The sequence below is a fragment of the Vulpes lagopus genome, chromosome 4 (genome assembly GCF_018345385.1).
Source record: "Vulpes lagopus strain Blue_001 chromosome 4, ASM1834538v1, whole genome shotgun sequence".
Lineage (NCBI taxonomy): Eukaryota > Metazoa > Chordata > Mammalia > Carnivora > Canidae > Vulpes > Vulpes lagopus.
In genome coordinates this window covers 18,235,137-18,255,782 of record NC_054827.1, presented here as the reverse complement: position 1 = coordinate 18,255,782, position 20,646 = coordinate 18,235,137, and the positions used below count along the sequence as shown (strand labels likewise).

The 20,646-nt window shown below is 35.0% G+C and overlaps 1 protein-coding gene across 24 annotated transcripts in view; it reads left to right on the top strand.

Moving 5' to 3' along the window:
- PCM1 (pericentriolar material 1) overlaps positions 1-20,646 on the top strand; it is an 80,674-nt gene that overhangs the window by 45,884 nt on the left and 14,144 nt on the right. For 13 of the 24 annotated variants that reach the window (XM_041751255.1, XM_041751256.1, XM_041751270.1 and 10 more), the window contains 7 exons: positions 4,590-4,754; positions 6,995-7,051; positions 9,691-9,863; positions 10,209-10,340; positions 14,748-14,868; positions 16,234-16,392; positions 16,643-16,776. In XM_041751255.1, the coding sequence (XP_041607189.1) occupies positions 4,590-4,754; positions 6,995-7,051; positions 9,691-9,863; positions 10,209-10,340; positions 14,748-14,868; positions 16,234-16,392; positions 16,643-16,776 (941 nt within the window). The remainder of the gene's footprint in view (positions 1-4,589; positions 4,755-6,994; positions 7,052-9,690; positions 9,864-10,208; positions 10,341-14,747; positions 14,869-16,233; positions 16,393-16,642; positions 16,777-20,646) is intronic. The other 11 variants (XM_041751267.1, XM_041751278.1, XM_041751268.1 and 8 more) reach the window with 3 other exon arrangements.

Sequence of the window (20,646 nt, the reverse complement as noted above, 5' to 3'; positions counted from 1 at the left end):
GTGTTTTTGCACTTTTGAACAGTTTTCAGAAATGGCATGTGAAATCGTCATTTAACTTTGTTTCCAGTGATAGTATGTATTTTAGGGATCCCTGGGTGGTGCAGCGGTTTAGCGCCTGCCTTTGGCCCAGGGCGCGATCCTGGAGACCCAGGATCGAATCCCACGTTGGGCTCCCGGTGCATGGAGCCTGCTTCTCCCTCCGCCTATGTCTCTGCCTCTCTCTCTCTCTCTCTTCACACTGTGTGCCTATCATAAATAAATAAAATTAAAAAAAAAATTAGAAAAAAAGTATGTATTTTAATGTATTTTAATCTTTAGAAGGTTTTCATATGAAAAGGTATATATCACTGCATGTGAAGTAAGGTTTTATGTGATAGTGGTAATCTTTTTAAACTTGTATTCCAATTAAGGCTTTCTGAGTTGAACATTTTTCTTTGCCTTTCTGTGTTTCAGGTATCAGACCTGTAATTTAGCTACAGTCTACCAGGTCCGTTCCTTTTTTTGGTATTATTAGAGAGCAGTGGGATCATATAGTCTAGACCTTCCTCATTCTTTTCTTGGAAAACTGAATAGAACTGTTAAAGTACTGTAACCGTTCCTGAGTGTTTTCATTTTTTTTCTCTTCCCTTTACTATTGTTTACTAACAAAGATAGAGATGAAATGGCTATCAGGCATTAGGAAGGCCAAGGCCTGACAGTTGTGGCCAGGAAAGAAACAATCCTTTTTAGATTCAGAGAGTTTATTATTTACCCAGGCAGAGAAAGAGTAACAAGGAGTCCCAGCTCCTTGTGTTCTTTGTTCCATGTGCCACAAGGGGAACACTGAAACAGAAGAGGCCACGTGACAACTACGGCCTGCATGGTGGGACCCCTGCTGTTGAGGAGCCATTGCTGTGTTGCAACTACAAACCAGTTTATAGTCTGTAGGTGTGTCCTCCGAGTGTGGGAAGGAAAGGTCTCCTATTTCATCAGAACCCAGGAGGAGATAAACTCTTCCTGACAGGAGGAGGCAGGAGGAGGCAAATGAAAAAAATGGCCACATAGCAGTTCCTCACAAACCTCCTATGATCTTGAGTTCCCTGCTCCAGGAGGCTCATCAGGCCTTTTGGCAAGACATTCAGCTGCATCCTTACCTTTGTGGCCTATACGGGTATGTGCCACCAGAGGACACACTGAGTCATGTTCCTAAAGTGGAGACATAACTAGAACTATTTTTTCTAAATATGCTGCGAGAAACAGATTGTGCTCAAGACAAAGAGCAATGAGTGGGATAGGAGGTCATACCCTTAACCGCAATGACCATCATGCGGTGGTATTACAGTAGCTGGCCTAGGCAGTGTAACTCAGAGGTATCCTGAATCTTCATTAATTCTCCATTTTATCTACTACTTTTGGCAGCTAGATACCCTTATTGTTGGACCTGTTTATGTGAAGGTCAAAAATGACTAAGAGGGCTCTTTTTCCAGTAAGTTTCATGCAGAATGGATCAGAGTGCCTAGACTTTACTCTGAGAGACCTAACGAAGAAACTAGGAACCGAAGTATAAGATGATAAAGTCTTAGCTTGAATGACGGCCTTAAAAAGGGAAGGTTAACTCCAGATTGGATATTACAGAGAATAAATTGACAGTTTATTGGGAGCTTGTTATTAGCAGAGGAGTGGCTATAGTCTGGAGAATGTAGGTAGCAAGGCTTTAGGTTCTGTTGGCTCATTCAGTTACTGCCAGGCAAAGATCAGAGCTCTACAGTTCCTGGAGAAAACTTGGTTGGAGGTTGCTTCACCACAGGAGTGAGACATCCAAGAACTGTCAGCATGCCAGTGAAACTCGGCAGCAGTTGAGTCCAGCCTTAAGAGTAGATGGGAGTCCCCACTAACCCAATGAATATAAAAATGCATGTAAAAGGGACCAACAGCCAGAGAGAAGACACAGAAGCAGAATACTGGAACAGGTAAAATCGAGTAAAAGCAATTATTGAAGGAAATACACACTTGAACAAAACCCTAAAAACATTTAAGCAGATTGAATTATAACAAATTCTGTAGGACTAGAAAAAGTGATTTTCACTTTTGCACTTAAACAAATGTTGTAGGACATTTGTTTAAGAATTTGTCCCAAATTCTGTAGGACTAGAAAAAGTGATTTTCACTTTTTCACTTAAACAAATGTTCAAAAAAAAGATGACTGGTATTAGGTCCCAAATTACTGGCCTAGAAAATTGAGGGGAAGAATTATGCCATTGTACAGGGCAAAAAGGACTAAGATAAAATCCGGAGGAAAATGATTAGAGGCTTAATGACAAATCTTGGAGATAGGAGGATATATAGAGAATGCTAAAGGTGGGGGGAAAAAAAACGGGTAGAAAGGTACTCCTTAAGTAATAAGAAAGGAGAATCTTTAATGAGAGACTGGAGACTGCAGATCAAAACAGCTATTGTCCAGCCAGCAGGCAAGTGGGAAAGTATACACATACTCCTGTGTGTATTCTGATAAAGTTCCTTAATTCCAAGTAAAAGGTAAAACCTCCTAAGCTTCCAGACTGCAAGAACAAGTTACACACAGTAGAAAGAACAGATATCAGACAACAGAGGAAGTAGAAGACAGTGAAATAATGTCCATACAGACAAAAGTACCATAGCTCAAGAATCCTATATTCAAACTAGAGCCTTCACTTGTCATGATGAAAAGATCTTGGTATATCCTATCAGAAACAACATATGAGTCAGATTAGACCTCTTTATAGGGAAAGGTAAAAAGGAGAGGTAACAGTTCAATAAAGAAAGTAGATCAATCTCAGTTACTAATACAAAATCAAAAGTAAAAGAGCCAAATATATCTGCCAGTATATCAAGAAGAATATCAAACTGTTGTCAATAGGATTTATTAAAGACATGTAACCACGGTTCATTATCAGGAAATCTGTCAACATCATTTTCATATCAACAGATTGAAGGACAGAAGTCTCATAATCCTAGTGGTAGATGAGGTAAAATTTGGAATTATTCCTAATAAAAATTACAAGTAAAATGCACCTAAGAAGGCAGTTACTTAATATAATGAAAAGCATTAGCGAATGCCAGACACAAACACCACTGTAAATGAAAATACTCCAGATATAATCTGTATCAAATTCAGAAATTAAACAGGGTTTCTGCTCTATCACCATCATCATTAGCATTGTTTGGAAAGCATTATGACAAATTAAATAATTGGAATAAATATTGAAAAAGGGAAACATTTTTATATTTTCTGAGAGAGCCAAGAGACATTGGAAAATAATTACTAAATTTAATAAAGTAGCTGGTTATAAAATAAGTATGCAAATGTTTTTCTCTAACCTAGTAACTGTAGAATGAGAATTAGGGTTGGTGAGAATACTCTTCCCATAGTATCCAAGGTTTTTTTTGGGGGGCAGGGGGGAATTCTTAGGAATAAATAAAATAAGGAAAAGTACTAGATCTATAAGAAATTGTAAATGTTTTTGAAATACCTCAAACAAGATCAAACAGATGTAAAAAATGTAACTGTGTTTTTAGAAGAGAATGTGTAAAATTATTAAATATCAGTTCTCCTTGAATTAATAAATGCCTTTAATGTGATTCATTTTGAATCCCTGTGGACTGTTTTTGAAATTAAAAAAAAAAAAAAAAATCCTGACGCTTATATGGAAGGACAAAGTCTAAGAATAGCCAAGAAAAGAAACTACCTACATAAGGACTTGCCTTACCAGATGTTTAAGCATTCTGTAAAACTTATGTGGCTAAAAGAATGAAGATGGCATTGGAATAAATAAGTTAAACAGATAGAATGCCCAGAAATAAACCTCAATAAACATGGAGATTTACTATATTGACCAGGGTTGCATTTTATTTCACTGGGAGTCTGGTAGGTATAACTAAATATCCATGTGAAACAAAATATAGTTCAATTTCTTTCATAGAGAGAGAGAGAGAGGCAGAGACATAGGCAGAGGGAGAAGCAGGCTGCATGTACCGGGAGCCCGACGTGGGACTCGATCCCGGGTCTCCAGGATCGCGCCCTGGGCCAAAGGCAGGCGCCAAACCGCTGCACCACCCAGGGATCCCTATAGTTCAATTTCTAACTTGTGCCATATAGCAAGGAAAATTTAGTGGAATATATGGATAACCTATGAGTGGGTAAGATATTTTAAATCAAGTCCTGTTACAAGTTATAATAAGGCAGACATACCTAACTCTAGTATGCCCATTACTCTTCTCTCGGTTAAAGACATTTTATGTAGATTGGATGTGATTCTTTCCTAATATTGAAAAATGGTTAACTTGGAGACTAGCAGAGATTTTGGGTCCTACAAGGCCTAAAGTATAGTTTGAGGTGGGATGTACTTATTAAGGTGGTGTCAAAGGATGATGAAGTGTTAGAATATAGTAGTATTACTCCATGATTTCAAGGTTATCACAAGACGCTGTATTTACTGTTTTGAATTCTCTTTATACCAGGCCTTCACAGCATTCTAAATTGAGTTACCTGTACTGTTTCACTATGGAAATCAATTTCCCTTTCAGTTTGAGTTAGTTGCAAATGATAACAGTTATCACTTTTTTTACTTAAGGGTATGAAAGTGCCAGTGTGTCTAGCACATGTGAACCTTGCAAAAGTAGGAACAGACATTCAGCCCAGACTGAAGAGCCTGTTCAAGCAAAAGTATTCAGCAGAAAGAATCTTGAGCAGCTGGAAAAAATAATAAAATATAGTAGGTCTACAGAGATATCTTCAGGTATGTTCTTTTTTGGTTTGCTTTAAGGGTTTCATCTTGGATTTGAAAAGCAATTGGTGTGTCACAATTTTCTGTCATGTGCAAGTCCTTGACATCAAGAAATGTAAACTGGAAATATTTTTTAATATTCTGATACTAGCTTTTGACACTTTCTGATGCAATTCTAAGTAAAAAGGTATAGTTGATAGTAATTTGGAGCTGATTTGAAGTTCTGAAAAATCTCAGAATAAGAATTCGATATAAAATCATATCATTCCCTGCTTCAAATCTTTGGCTTCACTGTGGTTACAGGGGAGAGTCCCAAGTGCCTTAATGTAACATCTGGCCAGTGGAGATTTGGCTCCTTCTTGCATATCTAGGCTCTTTTCTCCCCACCCTCTGCCTTGATGTTGCCTCTTTCCCTGGCACAGAACTGAAGTTTTCCCACAGCTATCATGCTGTTTCTCACCGCAGCAGGTGTCTCTTCTGCCTCCAGTCCTTTTTGCTCTTTGTAAGCCTTTTTCTCTACTGGAGTCTTAAAGATTAATTCTGCAACTCTGAAATTGCATCACATCGAAGCTCAGATAAGTTTCTCTTTCTCCTTTCTTGTTTCTGTTGTAGCCTGTAAATCTCTTCTGTTGCCCGTGTCACATCTCATGCTTATTTAAGTGTCTTTGTCACCTTTTTTAGCCTCTTGGCAGCAGATAAATACCTTTTCATATTTGTGCCTTAAATGTTCCCATGGCATTGGACACATGGTAGGCACTTACTTAGTATGTGCTAATTGAATGAAGGAATGGAGTTGTTACATGTTTGCCACTGTTGTACTCTAAGTACTGGTACTTTCCTGATTCATAAAGAACAAGTACATCTCAAAGAAACATGGAGAGGGGGCAGTAAATAGAGATCCTCAGCTCTCAGGTGTCAATAAGAGCTTTGGTAAAAAAAGAGTAGTAGTACTGTCAGAGTAGTAGTACTGTTTGTATTATGCTTTACTACTTAAAAGCTAAACAAATGTACTCCTCTCATTTGAGCCTCATAGTGCTTTGAATTGGTTTTTCCATTTTGTAGATGAGGAAACATGGTCAGAGTATCCCTGCTTCTTCCCCAGCTTCATAAAGAGCTAGTAACATAAACTGGTACTGTTTTTCTTGAAAGCTTCAAAAGTTGTGGCCTTATCTCAGTAATTGTACTTATCTATGCTAAGGACACAAAAATGAAAAAAAGTTGGGGTTCAGTGTTGTCTGAACAGTATGATTCCAAATATGTTTAAACAAAAATTGGAATGCATAAAGACTAGAAGAAAGTATATCAAAATGTTAAGAGTGATTTTATCATCTTTAAACTCTTATGTATTTTCTAAACCTTTCATAATTGAGTATTTCTTTTTATTTAATCAGAAAACAAACCTCACATTTGTTTGTATTTCAAACCAACTTCCTCACAGTCATATTGCTAGGAAATGGCAGAGTGAAAGTTTTAATTCTGGCCTTCTCTCAAGTCTAGGATCCTTTTGGCAAAACTATCAATTCTGACACAACCCCTACATTTTACAAAATTTAGTAATTTTTATCTCATCTCATTGTCTTTATCGAAGAGTGAGATCTTCAAAGAGTAAACAGTTGGTGGAAGTTGGGGAACGGCACTAAATTGAAAGGCAGGCTGTTTAATTAATTGGATTATCAAGTTACCTAAATAATAGTTATAGGACTTCAGACCTTATAACTGTTACTTAGAAAACTATAATGATTGAATTTTGGTGCACTAAAAAAATCCTTGAATTGTATAAAATATACCTTGTGTGTATTTACATATTCATTTTCATCAAAGACTTATTTTTAGATTTAATCATTACTTTCAGATTCTTTATAACATAGACTAATGGTTTTTGTTATATGATTACTGGGGTGCAGCATATTTGACTGCTCGTACTGAATTTTACAGTCCTCTCGTCCCTCAGGAGTTGTAGGAGATTCACTTTGATGTGTATGCTTCTGAGAGTGAACAGCAGAAGTTTATTATATGATAGTCATCATCAGTCACATTAAGTTTATATATAAGCTTATAGCAAGTCTTCCGATATTTTCCCTACTAAAATTTTTAAACAAATTATAAACCATATTTTGTGATAATAGTTCAGGCAAACAGTTTTAAAGAAATTTGCTTTTATTTAAAAAAAATTCACTTATTCATATTATATACCCTGTCTTTACTATTCATACACATTTTATGTTCATCCTTATGTCTGCCCTTTCCTACAGCACATGCTAGGAGAATACTACAGCAGTCTAACAGAAATGCATGCAATGAAGCACCAGGTAACAACCTGCTTAGTTTTGGTGTCCACTTTTTGTTAATTTTTTTCCATTAGTCTTAAATATTATTCTTAGTTTTATTGCTCTGATTTTTTTTTTTAAGATATAGCTTAGTGTATATATGTCATTTGGCTGGTAAAAGAGAGAGAGAATTCATATTCATAAAATTCTGAAGGCTTTCATTTGTAATTCTTGGGTGGTAAAATTCGCTGCTTTTCTTGTTCTCATTTTCAATTACTGTATGTAACATAACCAACACATTCATAAGGATAGTAGAAAAAAATTTTTAAAATTGTTTTATTTGAGTTACTTATTTTATATTTCTTAAATGCTTTTAAAAGCATTAATGTTTTTTGAAACAATTTTTTCCCTAGCTTTACAGTGATTTGCAGTGTTAAGTATTGTGTGTAACTTCTGTTGTGCTTACTTTTCATTACTAGTCAGTATCTATAAAAAAAGCCAATAAACCATTAAATAAAATCGATGACATGCAAAGACCATGATAAATAAAAATACATGGAAAGTTACAAAGATTCCAAAATACCGTTTTTGTCTTTACACTGTGTATTTTCTTTAAACATGTTTCTGTGTGATTTAGAATTATAAATATTAATGCCTCCTGCACTATACATAAGTGAAAAATAAAAGCTTGTTATGAATCTTAGGAGATTCTAAAAAGAAAAACAAAGATTTAGCACAGACAATGCTTGAATTATATTTTTGACACTTCCTAAAGAAAAGAACTCTGAAAATAGGATAAAAATAAGATGGATTCAGAGAAACCTGAGTGAGATCAAGGGTTTTTCTAGCCTACACTAATGCATTTTAGTTTAGGAGGAGAAACTGGCAAAAACTCTCCACCTCTATTGTAGGGCTAGGGAAGTGTGGGCAGTGAAGCATGTGTTCAGCATAATTCATTATTCAGGAATAATTTCATCTTTAATGATACATAATTTAAAATGATAATTTTATATATGGAGGTATGACAGATGTCATTAAATATGCTTTATTATATCTTTGAAATAAACATTTTCTAATTGGTCAAACTACAGTATATAAATTAGAAGTTTGCATATTAAATTATATCTTCTTATTTGGATTTTTCCTTTAAGTAAAGATTTACTACAGAGATAATTTTAGTTCCTACTTATACCATATTTGAATATTTTAAAACTATTAACGTAACTTTCAGTATTTTATATTTATTATTATTATTTTACAATAATTGTAGAAATTAGGGCCTGAAGATGTTAAGATATAAGATGTAAGTTAGTAGGAAGCTTTTCCTTTAGGCCTCATTTGCTTTGCATATTTTTACCCTCTCTTGCAAAAAGTGAGTTAAATATTTACAATCTTTGTATATTTATTTAAAAAGCACAATATATTCACTCAATATTTTAAATTCTTTTTCTTTGGTAACTTGTCACACATATTTGCGGAACCCAAATCTTTAGCTACCCATGGTTCTACCGTTGCTCTAGAAAGGGTACAGAGTTTGATAGCTAGACTAGCTACTTAGAGATTTTTTTTTTAAGATCTTATTTATTTTAGGGGCACCTGGGTAGGTCAGTGGTTGAGCCATCTGCCTTTGCCTCAGGTCGTGATCCAGGGGTTCTGAAATCAAGTCCCACTTCTCCCCCTGCCTAGGTCTCTGTGTCTCTCTAAAATAAATAAACTCTGTTTTTTAAAGAGTTTATTTATTTTAGAGAGAAGAGTGCATGTGTGCACGTGTGAGAGTGGGGAGGGGTGAGGGCACAGGGAGAGAATCTTGAGGCCTGTGGAGGCCTGTGTGAGGCTTGATCTCACGACTCTGAGATCATGACCTGAGCAGAAATCAAGAGTCTGATGCTTAACAGACTGAGCCACCCAGGTGCTCTAGAGGTTTTCTTTTTTTTAATAGAGAACTCAAAATGGGAAGTTTCTAATTTGCACTCTTAACAATAAAGGTTTGAATATATACCTTTAACAATGATAATTCTGTGTTAACAAACACATATAGCAGAATTGTTGAGTGATGCCTAGATTTTGTGAAACTGAGAATGTGCATTGGATCATGCCAGTCTGACTTACACTGAGTGGGTCAGTACGACACTAGCAAAATTGACCTATATTGTGTTACCCTCACAAATTCAATTTTCCATCAATGCAACATAGCTGATTTGAGAATTAGTCCTAACTAAATAGACCTTAAAATAGTAACTTTTATTGCCAGCATTCAGTTTATTCTAAATATTAACTAAAAGAATTTCCTTCTCTGTAACAAAGTTCGTATTAGCAAAAAAAAAAAAAAAGTTATTTGTAGTTAATTCCGTTCGAGTGCTGAAAGATTTCCACTGGTCATTCCTATGAAATGTGTAAAATTTTCCAGATAGTTTTTTTGAGAAATAAGCATGGCCTGAGTAATGCTAGGTAATATTATTCAGACATTTAAGTATTTTCTCTATAGTATATATCTTGATATTTTTGAGACTATTTTTATCTTGGTAATTTTTAAGATTCTTTTTCTACTTTAAAAGTCCTGAAATAGAATTGAGTCTGTTCTGATTTTTAAGTATTTTAAACCTAAATAATGATATCAGCTAATAGAAATTGTTAGGAATGTATTTTATCATTATTACCTTCCTATCTTTTATATCTTCCAGAAACTGGGAGTGATTTTTCCATGTTTGAAGCTTTGCGGGATACTATTTATTCTGAAGTAGCTACATTAATTTCTCAAAATGAATCTCATCCACATTTTCTTATTGAACTCTTCCATGAACTTCAGCTACTTAATACAGACTACTTGAGACAAAGGGCTTTATATGCACTGCAGGTATCTGGTACCCAACATTCTTTTTTAACCCTTTCTGGTACCGATTTTCTTCATGATTTTACTGTTTGCTTTCTTACACCGAAGTACATCCTGTTCCATATGTGTTATGATGTTTTTCATGTGCTTCCTTGCCGTTTTAAAACTTATTGTATAGCTTAAGTAGCCTTTAGATAAAGTCTTTCTCTGAGAAGTTTCTTTAGTGTTTTACCTTAAATGTTACTTCTTCCTCATAATTAAGCTATGAGATAAGGAGTATTGTATTTACTTACCTGTTTGTTTATGCGTTTAAATGGGTGATAAAAAATAAATGTTTTACATAAGTAACTATCTTATTTTCTTATTTAGGACATAGTAACCAGACATATTTCTGAGAACCATGAAAAAGAAGGAGAAAATGTAAAGTCAGTGAATTCTGGTACTTGGATAGCATCAAACTCAGAGCTTACCCCCAGTGAAAGCCTTGCTACCACTGATGATGTAAGCTGATAATGATTAATGAATGTAGTTGTAATTTTAGTATGTAGTAAACAAGTTAAGTAAGTTGTTATAAATTGTGAATATACTCGATACTTGGTTTTTAGCTTTCTTAAAAAGCTAAGTGTAGCACATTATCTTGAGGTGAGGTATATAACTCAAAATACATCAGCAAACACCAAAAATGATAGATAAATGATAAGGTGTAAAATAGCTGTGTTTGTATTTCTGGTGCCCAGTATAAGGAATTGACTCACAACAGACATTTAGTAAAAATTTGTGTTTATTTAAGGTACTCAGTAAACCAGACTGTAGTCAGATCACAGAACCCTATAATAAATAAATACAAGATAAATCAAGTTTTTGGGTTTGAAGAGAAGCCTGGGCAAAAAGAACGTCATCCAGGAAAAAACATGTAATTTAATGTATTCAGTTTTATGAAGAAAATTTTGAATGAAGTAAAGGAGCTTGGGGAATGGAAAAGAGTGGTGAGGGAAATCATATATTTTCAGTAAACTGTGTCCTTCAGTAGCCCCCACATAGCACATAAGCCAGTGAATGACTTGATGGTAAACTGCTAGGATAGTGAAGAGGTAATATGCTAGGTATTTCGAAAACACCTACTTAAAGGTTTGGACTGTAATTCTGTTATAAAAGATATTATGGGGTCCTGGGATGGCAAATACATTTCTTTTCTATGCCAGCTCTAGTATGTTGATTTTCATGGATAAGAATGCCAAATATCTGCTCTATGTAGAGAGCTGGAAGTGGTATTACTTTGTTTCTGCCCATTGCTGATATACTAGCATTGTATGTTTTTTTTGATAAGATAGTATTTCCTCAAAAGATTTTTTTTTTCACATTTAGTAATTTTCTTGTAACTGTTGAGGACTTTTTCTGAATTTTTGCTCTTTAATTTGTGTTTATTTTTTTTTAACTTGTGTTTAAAAACTACTTCCCCAAGTCCTCTTTTCTGCTCCAACTCCACTACTATGCTGAACACAAACTTGTGTCTAAAAATGATAACAGTTTTAAATCACTTTACAATGTCAAATATAAATTAATGTAAGTATTTCTTGGGATTGTTGTTATAACTGATGAAAATTGTATACTTGTTTTTGTAGAAAATGAAGTGTGGTCCAGCCATATACATAAATAGGGAATATGTGGTTATATTAAAGTTTATTATGCACTGAAATAACTTGGTGAGAGCAGGAATGGTTTCTCTGCCTCCTATAACTCCATTGCCTCCCTTTTTATCCAGATTTTATATAGATGGTATTAACTTTGTTATTTTAAAATATTTGAGCACATTGGCCTTTATTATCAATAAATAGCAAGTTGAAAATTGAGATACGATGTATGATAAAGTTAACCTGACAAGATTCTAGAGGTTTTTCCTTAGAACTGTTGATAACTTAAATAAATGTAAAGATACTGACCTTAATAAGTAGGTATCTTAGTTGGGCTTGGCACAACAAAATACTGTAGACTGGATGCCTTAAACAACAGCCATTTATTTTTCACAGTTCTGGAGAGTGGGAAGTCCAAGATCATGGTGTCCGCAGATTTGGTACTTGGTTAGGACCCTCTTCCTGGCTTGCAGATAGCCACATTCTCCCTGTGTCCTCACATGGCTCTGATGTCTCTTTTTTTTTTTTTTAAGATTTCATTTATTTAATCATGAGACACAGAGAGAGAGAGAGAGAGAGATCGGCACAGGCAGAAGGAGAAGCAGGCTCCATGCAGGGAGCCTGACGGGGGACTCAATCCTGGGTCTCCAGTATCACACCCTGGGCTGAAGGCAGCGCTAACCGCTGAGCCGCCAGGGCTGCCCTGGTGTGTCTTTTCTTAAAAGGGCGCTAATGCCACCATGGGGGCTCCCACTCTCATTAACTCATCTAAGAACTTGATTACCTCCCAAAAGCCCCACCTCCTAATACATTGGGAGTTAAGGCTTCCACATAGGAGTTTGGGGGGGGAACACAGAGATTCAGCCCATGATCACACAGACCTGGCAGAAATAACTGTACTTGTTATTTTAGTATTATTTTTAAATAACTAAACCAGTTCTTTAATTTTTCATCCAGAACTTAAATTTGTCATTAATTTAACATCCTCCCTTTATTAGTGCTCTTTAATCAGCAGCAGCACAATATCCAGTGTTCCTACTCAGCTATCTAGAGCAGTGCTGTCCAGTAGAACTTACTACAACGATGGAAATGTTTTATATATGCATTGTCTAATATGGTAGCCATTAGCTACATGGGCTATCAAGCACTTGAAATGTGGGTAATGGGACCGAGGAACTAAATTTTAACATAAATAGCCACATGGCTAGTAGTTTCCCAGTTGAACAGATACAGACTCTCATTCTCCCAGGTTTCTATACCAAAGTCTTTTTTTTTTTTTTTTTAAGATTTTAATTTATTTACATGAGAGAGAACAAGAGAGATCACAGAAGGAGAGGGAAGGCTGACTCCCTGCTGAACAGAGAGCACAATGTGGGCTCGATCCCAGGATGCCAAGATCATGACCTGAGCCAAAGTCAGATACTTAACTGACTGAGCCACCCAGGCACCCCAGGCCAAGGTCTTTTGAGCTAGCATAGACATATTTCAGAGACATATTTCAGAGTGTGTAAGAGCCTTTATGGCCAGGACAGAGAAAAGTAAAAGGCATCTGAGAATTAGAAGTCAAAGAGGATTAAGAATTGAAGTTTAGGGAGAGGAAGAAACACTTTGTATCTTGTATTCCAAGTGCCATAAAATGGCAAAAGCACATCTACTTTCCAATTTTCATTGAAGGAGGAACAAAATGGTCCCGTTTCCTAAAACATGTTCCATAATGCCTAAATTTCCTTTAATCAGAGATAGAACTTGTATTTCATAATTGAAAAGTTTAAAAGATTAATAGCGAGGAGAAAGAACACAGTTGTGAAATGAGTTTTAGAATGTGAGACTCCCCTTAATCGCACTATACACAGAAATTATTTTGAAATTAAAGTCCTGAAAAGTCTAAAACTATAAAACGTCTTTAAAAAATCTTCATGATTTAACATAAGCAAAGATTTCTTAGGGTGCACAAAGCATTAACTGGAAAAGAAAAAAATTGATAAACTAGACTTCATTAAAAATAGAATCTTGCTTTTCAAAAGACACCATTAGGAGAACATAATCTTGGTACATATATCTGACAAGGACTATATAGAAATGACAAATCCCGACTACATAAAGAAGTTTTACAATTCACTTATAAGACCAATGACTTGGTAAAAAGAACAAGAGATTTGAACAGGCACTACAGGAAGAAGATCTCTAAACAGTGGCCAGTGTGCAAGTTAAAGCCACAGGAGAAATTACCTCCCATGCATGAGAAAGGCTGAAATTAAAAGATTGACAATTAGAAGTGTTGGTGTGAATGTAGAGCATTTGGAACTTTCACACTGCTTTATGAGATTATAAAATTGTACAACCACTTTGGAAAGCAATTTGGCGGTTTCTTAAAAAAAAGTTAAATATAAACTTGGCATGTGACCAGTTTTTCTTGTAGATAGTCATCCAAGAGAAATGAAAACCTAAGTCCACAAAAACATTTGTATTCTAATGTTCATAGCATCTTTATCATGATAGCCTCAAACTGGAGCATCAGATAAATGGATAAAATATGGTATATGCTTACAGTGGAATACTATTCAGCCATTAAGAAATAATGAACTTCTAAAATATGACAACATGAATTAATTTCAGAAACATATTGAAAGAAAAGCAGCCAGACACAGAAGAGTATATACTGAATTGTTCTAGAGCCAGCAAGACGATCTGTGGTGATAGAAATATTATGAGTTGGGTGTAGTGGAGACTGACTACAGAAGGATACAAAGGAACGTTCTGGGCTGATGGAAATGGTCTTTTAGGGAAGGTGGTTACGTGGGCGTATGTTTTTTTTTTTTTTTTAGAACTCATCAAACTGTGTACACTTAGTGGGAGCACTGTTGTATGTAAATTATATTTCAATAAAGATCATTTTAAAAAATACGAATGATGCTGTCATGCTTTTCTTTTGATAAACCAGATATAGTAAGGTCCTAGGCATTGTTAGGCTTCAGAGATGGGAGAATTTCCCTGAGGGTGTAGAAATAATTTAAAATGTTTACTTTTCCAAGTTAGAATTTAATCAGCAGCTGGCTCTGTGTATTTTCATCTACTTAATGATACATGTTCTGAAAGGTTACTTAATATTTTAATGTTCTTTGTGGCTGTTCAACCTTTAATAGCTTTGGTTATATCACAATTTTAAGTATATAGTTTTATGCAAATACTTAACTTCTATATTAAATTTTTAGTATTTGTCATAAAATTTTTAAAAGAAATATTAGTGATTTTTATTTTTTTTTAAACTATAATTTAGGAAACTTTTGAGAAGAACTTTGAGAGAGAAACACATAAAATAAGTGAGCAAAATGATGCTGATAATGCTAGCGTCATGTCTGTATCTTCAAATTTTGAGCCTTTTGCAACAGATGATCTAGGTAAGCAGAATTTTTTATAATCTTAGGAACATGACTTTAATACAGCCTTTGAATTATATTGATTAAGAAACAAAAGTCCAAAAAAGGCAAAATGTGGTGGAAAGACTGGACTTAAAAGTCTATCAGTGTAAAGTTAAGAATCTCCTGTTAACTCTTTAGTCTTTGACAAATCATCTCCTATTCTGACTGCATATTCTAAGGAAATGGGAGTCTTAACCTATCTTGCTCTATGTTCTTAGAAAAATATATAGAACTTTCTAGCGTGTCTAATAGGAGCTCAAGAAATGTTAACTTACTTCCCTTAAGGTTTTCTAGTTAATGGGAAAAATTTAGAGGTATCAGGGCCTCATCCAATCACATTTTCAATAATATTCACTTCCTAATTTGCAAGAACTGAAATTTCTTAGCATAGATAATCCAGTGAGAAACCCAGGTAATTCTGAATGTACATTGATGCATTACTTTTTGTTTTCATCATTAGTAAAACAGATGCTTGGTGGGGTATATAATTCAAAGGAAAGAATAAAAGCCAGAATCTCAGGACTTAGAAAGGAGACTCGGGAAAAGAAACACATGCTCAGTTTGTTTTCCTGGCTGTGGCCTATTGAGATACTGAAGGTTCAATCATTCAGACCTCTAGGGTACTTAGTTGATAAAATGATCTGACGTCCTATTATTCTAGTGTTTGCTCATAGGATAATTAGATTTAGATGATTCCAAAGGCCTACAAAGAAAGGCGCCAAGCCTTGCCCTGTTATTAGGTATATACCTTTTACCAAAGCAGTAAGTCTTTCTTTTGCCTTACAGGGACTATCACGGAGTCTAAGCCTAGCTCTCTTCTGAGGAAATCAAGTCTGAACTGATCTCATCCCATTATAGAGACAGATCTCTCTGTGGCCCGCTCTGTCTCCTTCATTTATTCCCCCTTTCTGAGTTACCAAAATGACTTTGAGTCCTGTTTTGTTTCATTTACTGATTTTTTTTTTTTTTCCTCAAAATCCTTCACCCCTAGCTTTGTCTAAAGTAGATGAAGGAAAACTGGGAACTCTTTCTTAGGCCTTTTCCTTACCTTCTTTACTTGCATTCAGTTAGATCCTTTTCATCAGAATTTGGGTGATATCTTGGGATTTATTTTCTTTGTACTGTTTACATGAAGCAACATAGTGACTATGAAATCAATATGGGCTTCAGAATCTAAAAGAGTAATATATGCCAAGTCACCCAACTAGTATAGTGTTTAGAACTTGCTACTTTTCCTTACCTGTGGTCAGACCTTTTTTTTTTTTTTTTTAATTAATATATTGTGAGGAATACATGGTAAAGTTTGCTTTATATATTCTCAAAATGTTTCTGTTTCACATGTAGGTAACACTGTGATTCACTTAGATCAGGCATTAGCCAGAATGAGGGAATACGAGCGTATGAAGACTGAGGCTGAAAGTAGCACAAATATAAGATGCACCTGCAGGATTCTTGAGGATGAGGACGGTGCTGCCGCCACAAGTACGGTTACTAATTTAGAAGGTGTGTTCTCGGTTGAGTAAAAGTACAAAAACTACTGTTCTATATGTAAAGAAAATGTATAGCCTCACCTGATGCCTAATAGTTTTATTACCACTTTCTTTTAACTAAGGGTGCTAAAACTATATAGATTCTTCTTTGTATTATTTCAGCATAAAATCATCAGATTTCAATATTTAGAATTCTGAATAATGCATATGTCTAATGTCACAGGCTTTATTTTGCTAATGAATCATTTTCTTTTTAAAAATAGAAACTCCTATTGAAAATCATGGTTCACAACAACCTATAAGTGAAGTTTCTACTGTTCCATGTCCTAGAATTGATACTCAGCAGCTGGACCGGCAAATTAAAGCCATTATGAAAGAAGTCATTCCTTTTTTGAAGGTAAGCAATATTTTTTTAAAAATAAATACTTTCTGTGTTTTGTTCTCTAATACTTATAAAAGACTTCATTGTAGTAAATTCAGAAAATAACAGGTAAACAAAAGAAAGCTAAAAACACATCGGTTTCATCAATTATTCTGTAAATTTATCTCCTGTTATTTATAAAATATATACTCATCTCCCAGAAAAGGATATTTCTTTTCCTATAAGTTATAAGAATATGTATATATATTTACATAGATATATTTGTGTAGATGGGTACATTTTATAGTTTGAAACCATTCTTTGAGGTTGAGTTGACTAAAACTATGCAAGCATTTACTTTCATTTTAGGCATAGATAAGTGTTGCCTTTTTTGTGTTAATGTTTTTGTTTTATCATGAGCGATCCAATAAATACCTTTAAGCATGTCTTTTTTGATAAAATTATAATTACTTAGAAAAAAGTTATACTTAGTAATATACTAAGTATATTAGTAATATTTTTTATCTTGAAATAATTTTTAATGTTTTAAAATTTAGAGCACACAAATACATGTTTTAGCTAAAGAATGAAAATGTATGTATGGTGTCTAATAAAATTGACATTACAAAAGAAGACCATGTTAAAACCTCAAAAATAGAAGTAAACATTTAAGTAAAACAAAACCCCAAAAAAACCCATATGCTAAGACATACTGCTTTTAAAATCCTGATAAATAGAGTTGCCTAAATGCAGACTTGAGACATTGAGATTTTACTTTAGGACTAAAAAAAAACCCCAAAAGACACCAGAATGCCTGTCATTTTAAATGTGTTTTTAAAAATGTCTGCACATTGTTTTCCTGCTGGCAATTGCAGTGTAATCAAGTAGATAATAAAACAGCTGTATTCCAATAGGATGATAAAAAAGTATGCCATCTGGTCTTCCTGTTAAGTATAGTTTACTTCATAAAGCAACAAGAAGTCACACTACATACTACTTTTCTACGTCACACCTTCCCTGCCACTCATGCTCCAAAGTGAACACAGTTGAAAACTACTTAAGAGAAAATGAAAACAAAAATTTTCATGTTTATAGTTTCTAAGCACAGGATAATCTGTGCAGAAGGAAAGTACAGGAAGAGTGTTACCATTTATGTGCTCTTCAGGAAAATACTACTTACAGATGCTCAGATGGATAGAATCGCTGATTTACATACTGGTCATTGGGAGGAAAAAAACAAGACTTTCAGAATTTCCTCAGATTTTGGTAGGTCCTTCCAAAATACAAAGATCAGAGATAATTTATTCATATAGTCCTTTCCTAGAACTTTATCAAATAATTAAGTAGCACCATAATGGCGGAAGTCATAGTAAGGAAAAGGAGGTAAGGGAAGAAAAGAGTACTCCCTTTTTACTACCCACTCTTCTCTACCAGACTACTAGGATTCAGTGAGTTCTTAGTGAATACAGTAATCAAAATGTGTTTTATTGGAATAAAGTACTTTCTAGAGGGAGTCTGCCCAGAATGTAGTGCTTCCTTTAATATTTCAAAAGAAGTATGTAATTTCAGGGCAGCCTGGGTGGCTCAGCGGTTTAGTGCCGCCTTCAGTCCAGGGCCTGATCCTGGGAGACCCAGGATCGAGTCCCACGTCAGGCTCCCTGCATGGAGCCTGCTTCTCCCTCTGCTTGTGTCTCTGCCTCTCTCTGTGTGTGTGTCTCATGAATGAATAAATAAAATATTAAAAAAAAAAGAAATGTGATTTCAGGACAAGCAGATTTCTCTAAAATCCTAATGACAACCAGTTGCAGCTTAGCAAAGTTTTGCTTTAATGCTTAAGAATGTCAGATGATAATGATACTTAGAAGAGCATCTTTGTCACCACAGGGTAAGAATTTAATCAGCACAAGAGGCATCTGCTAGCAAGTTATATGACTAAAAGAACCCAGAGTTCATCTATTTCTTTCTTATGTGAACTTCACTGAGTTATGGGGATCTCCTGGGGATCTAGGTTTATGGTTAACTTCCCTTCTTATTATAAACAAATCAATTCTAACCACTACGCCTGCTTTATGTAAAAATATCAAAACCTTATAAACCTTTATTGGTAGCAATATTTATTTACTATGTAATTATTTTCTGGGATTTAAAATATCTAGATGATTTAGCTTTATGCTTAGGGAATGCAGTCATCTGCAGTTAGGAAATTTTATTGCTTTTACATTTTGTGTCTGATTTAATTGATGTCCTCTCATAAATATTCACTTACTAAATTTAGCATTTCAGGAAGTTTTTGAGGCCAACAAATGAGTAGAACTAATGATTAGATTTTAACTGTTATGTCTCATTTCACTTCAAATCTTGACTTTCTTGGTAGGATTATAGAACTTCTTTGTTAAAGTCAGCATTATAAGCTAGACTTATAATCAGTCACCTAAGCTAGACTTCTTGACTCTCACAGCTTCTGTCACCAGAAGTCAAAAATTGATTTTCACCTTAAGAGCAATCACTTTTCTTCTTTCCAATATATAATCTTAACTCAGATTCTCATATTTTGCCTAGCCAGCCTATCATAATGGGCATGAAATGAATGTTTACTCAGGAGACTCCTTAGCCTTCAAGAGATTTCACTACTGGACCTGATACATACTTTCCCAACTTTATCTCTCCCCACTCTCCTACTGTTCCACTCACTCACTTCAAATTACTCAGTATTTCCTATTCCTGCCATTGCATTTTCATATATCAGCCCTTAGTACAATTTGCCATTACCGAAAATTTAAATGCTTCACTCTTTTCTGCTTGGCTAAAATATCCTTTCTTCAGACATAATTGTTGTTTCCAATCTGCTACCACAGCTACTTACAGAACCTGGTTTATGCTGTTTTTAGGATATCTGTACATTCAGCAAGTACTGAGTGTCTCCTGTGAGCTGGTCCCAGTACTAGGGGATAAATAAGAAATAGCCCCTGGAATTAAAAAGTGTTATCAGTTGGACAGTGCATAGCATGTAGTGATTATTCATCTATCTGACTTTCTCCTCTGCTGTTTGAGCCCTTGAAGACAAGGGATTGTTCTCCCCCCCCCTTTTTTTAACTACCTTTTCTGTCACATGATTTTTTCAAAAATGACCTTAAATCCTTCAATTTAAGGAACCTTAGAAATCATCTGGTTTAGCCACCTCATTTTACACATTTCTACAGAAAACCAGAACATAAACTTACCTGAGTAAGGTTAGAAGATCTGCCCAAATGAGTTTAGCAGCAGAAGAGGGATTAGAATCATGATATACTTGATGTGGATGTTTTATGGACTCACTTCCACAAGTAAACCATGATTTGGATTATTAGGTAGCTTGCACATGCTTCTAAAGGAAGATGAGGGAGAAGAGATTTGCCCAGAAAGGTTTGTTAGGGAAGTTAGGACAATGGTTCTCAACTGGGGGTAACTTTGACACTAAAAACATTTTGTAATGTCTACATACAGTTTTAGTTCTCAGGACTCTTAGGAGAGTAGAGGGTGCTATTGGCATCTAGTGGGTAGAGGCCAGAGTGCTGCTGATCATCCTACACCACACAGACTGTCCCTAATGCCAAGACTGAGAAAGCTGAGTTAGAAGACCCATGGAGCAAGTGGGGAGCAGGTGAGTTGAAAGAACATGGTTGAAATGAACTGAACTGCAAATGGGAAGACAGGCCATATGGAAACCATGGCATGAGTAATTCTTAAGATATAGAAAAGAAGTGATAAAAAGTATTAATTCAGCCTGATTCTTTTACTGGCTGTTAATCTGCTGTGGTGGGTCAGAATACACAAATCCCTAACATTTGTAGTACAGGAGTTTGGCTCTTCCTATGAATGTATATTTGTAAATGTATATCTGAATGTTGAGAAACATCTATGCAAGAA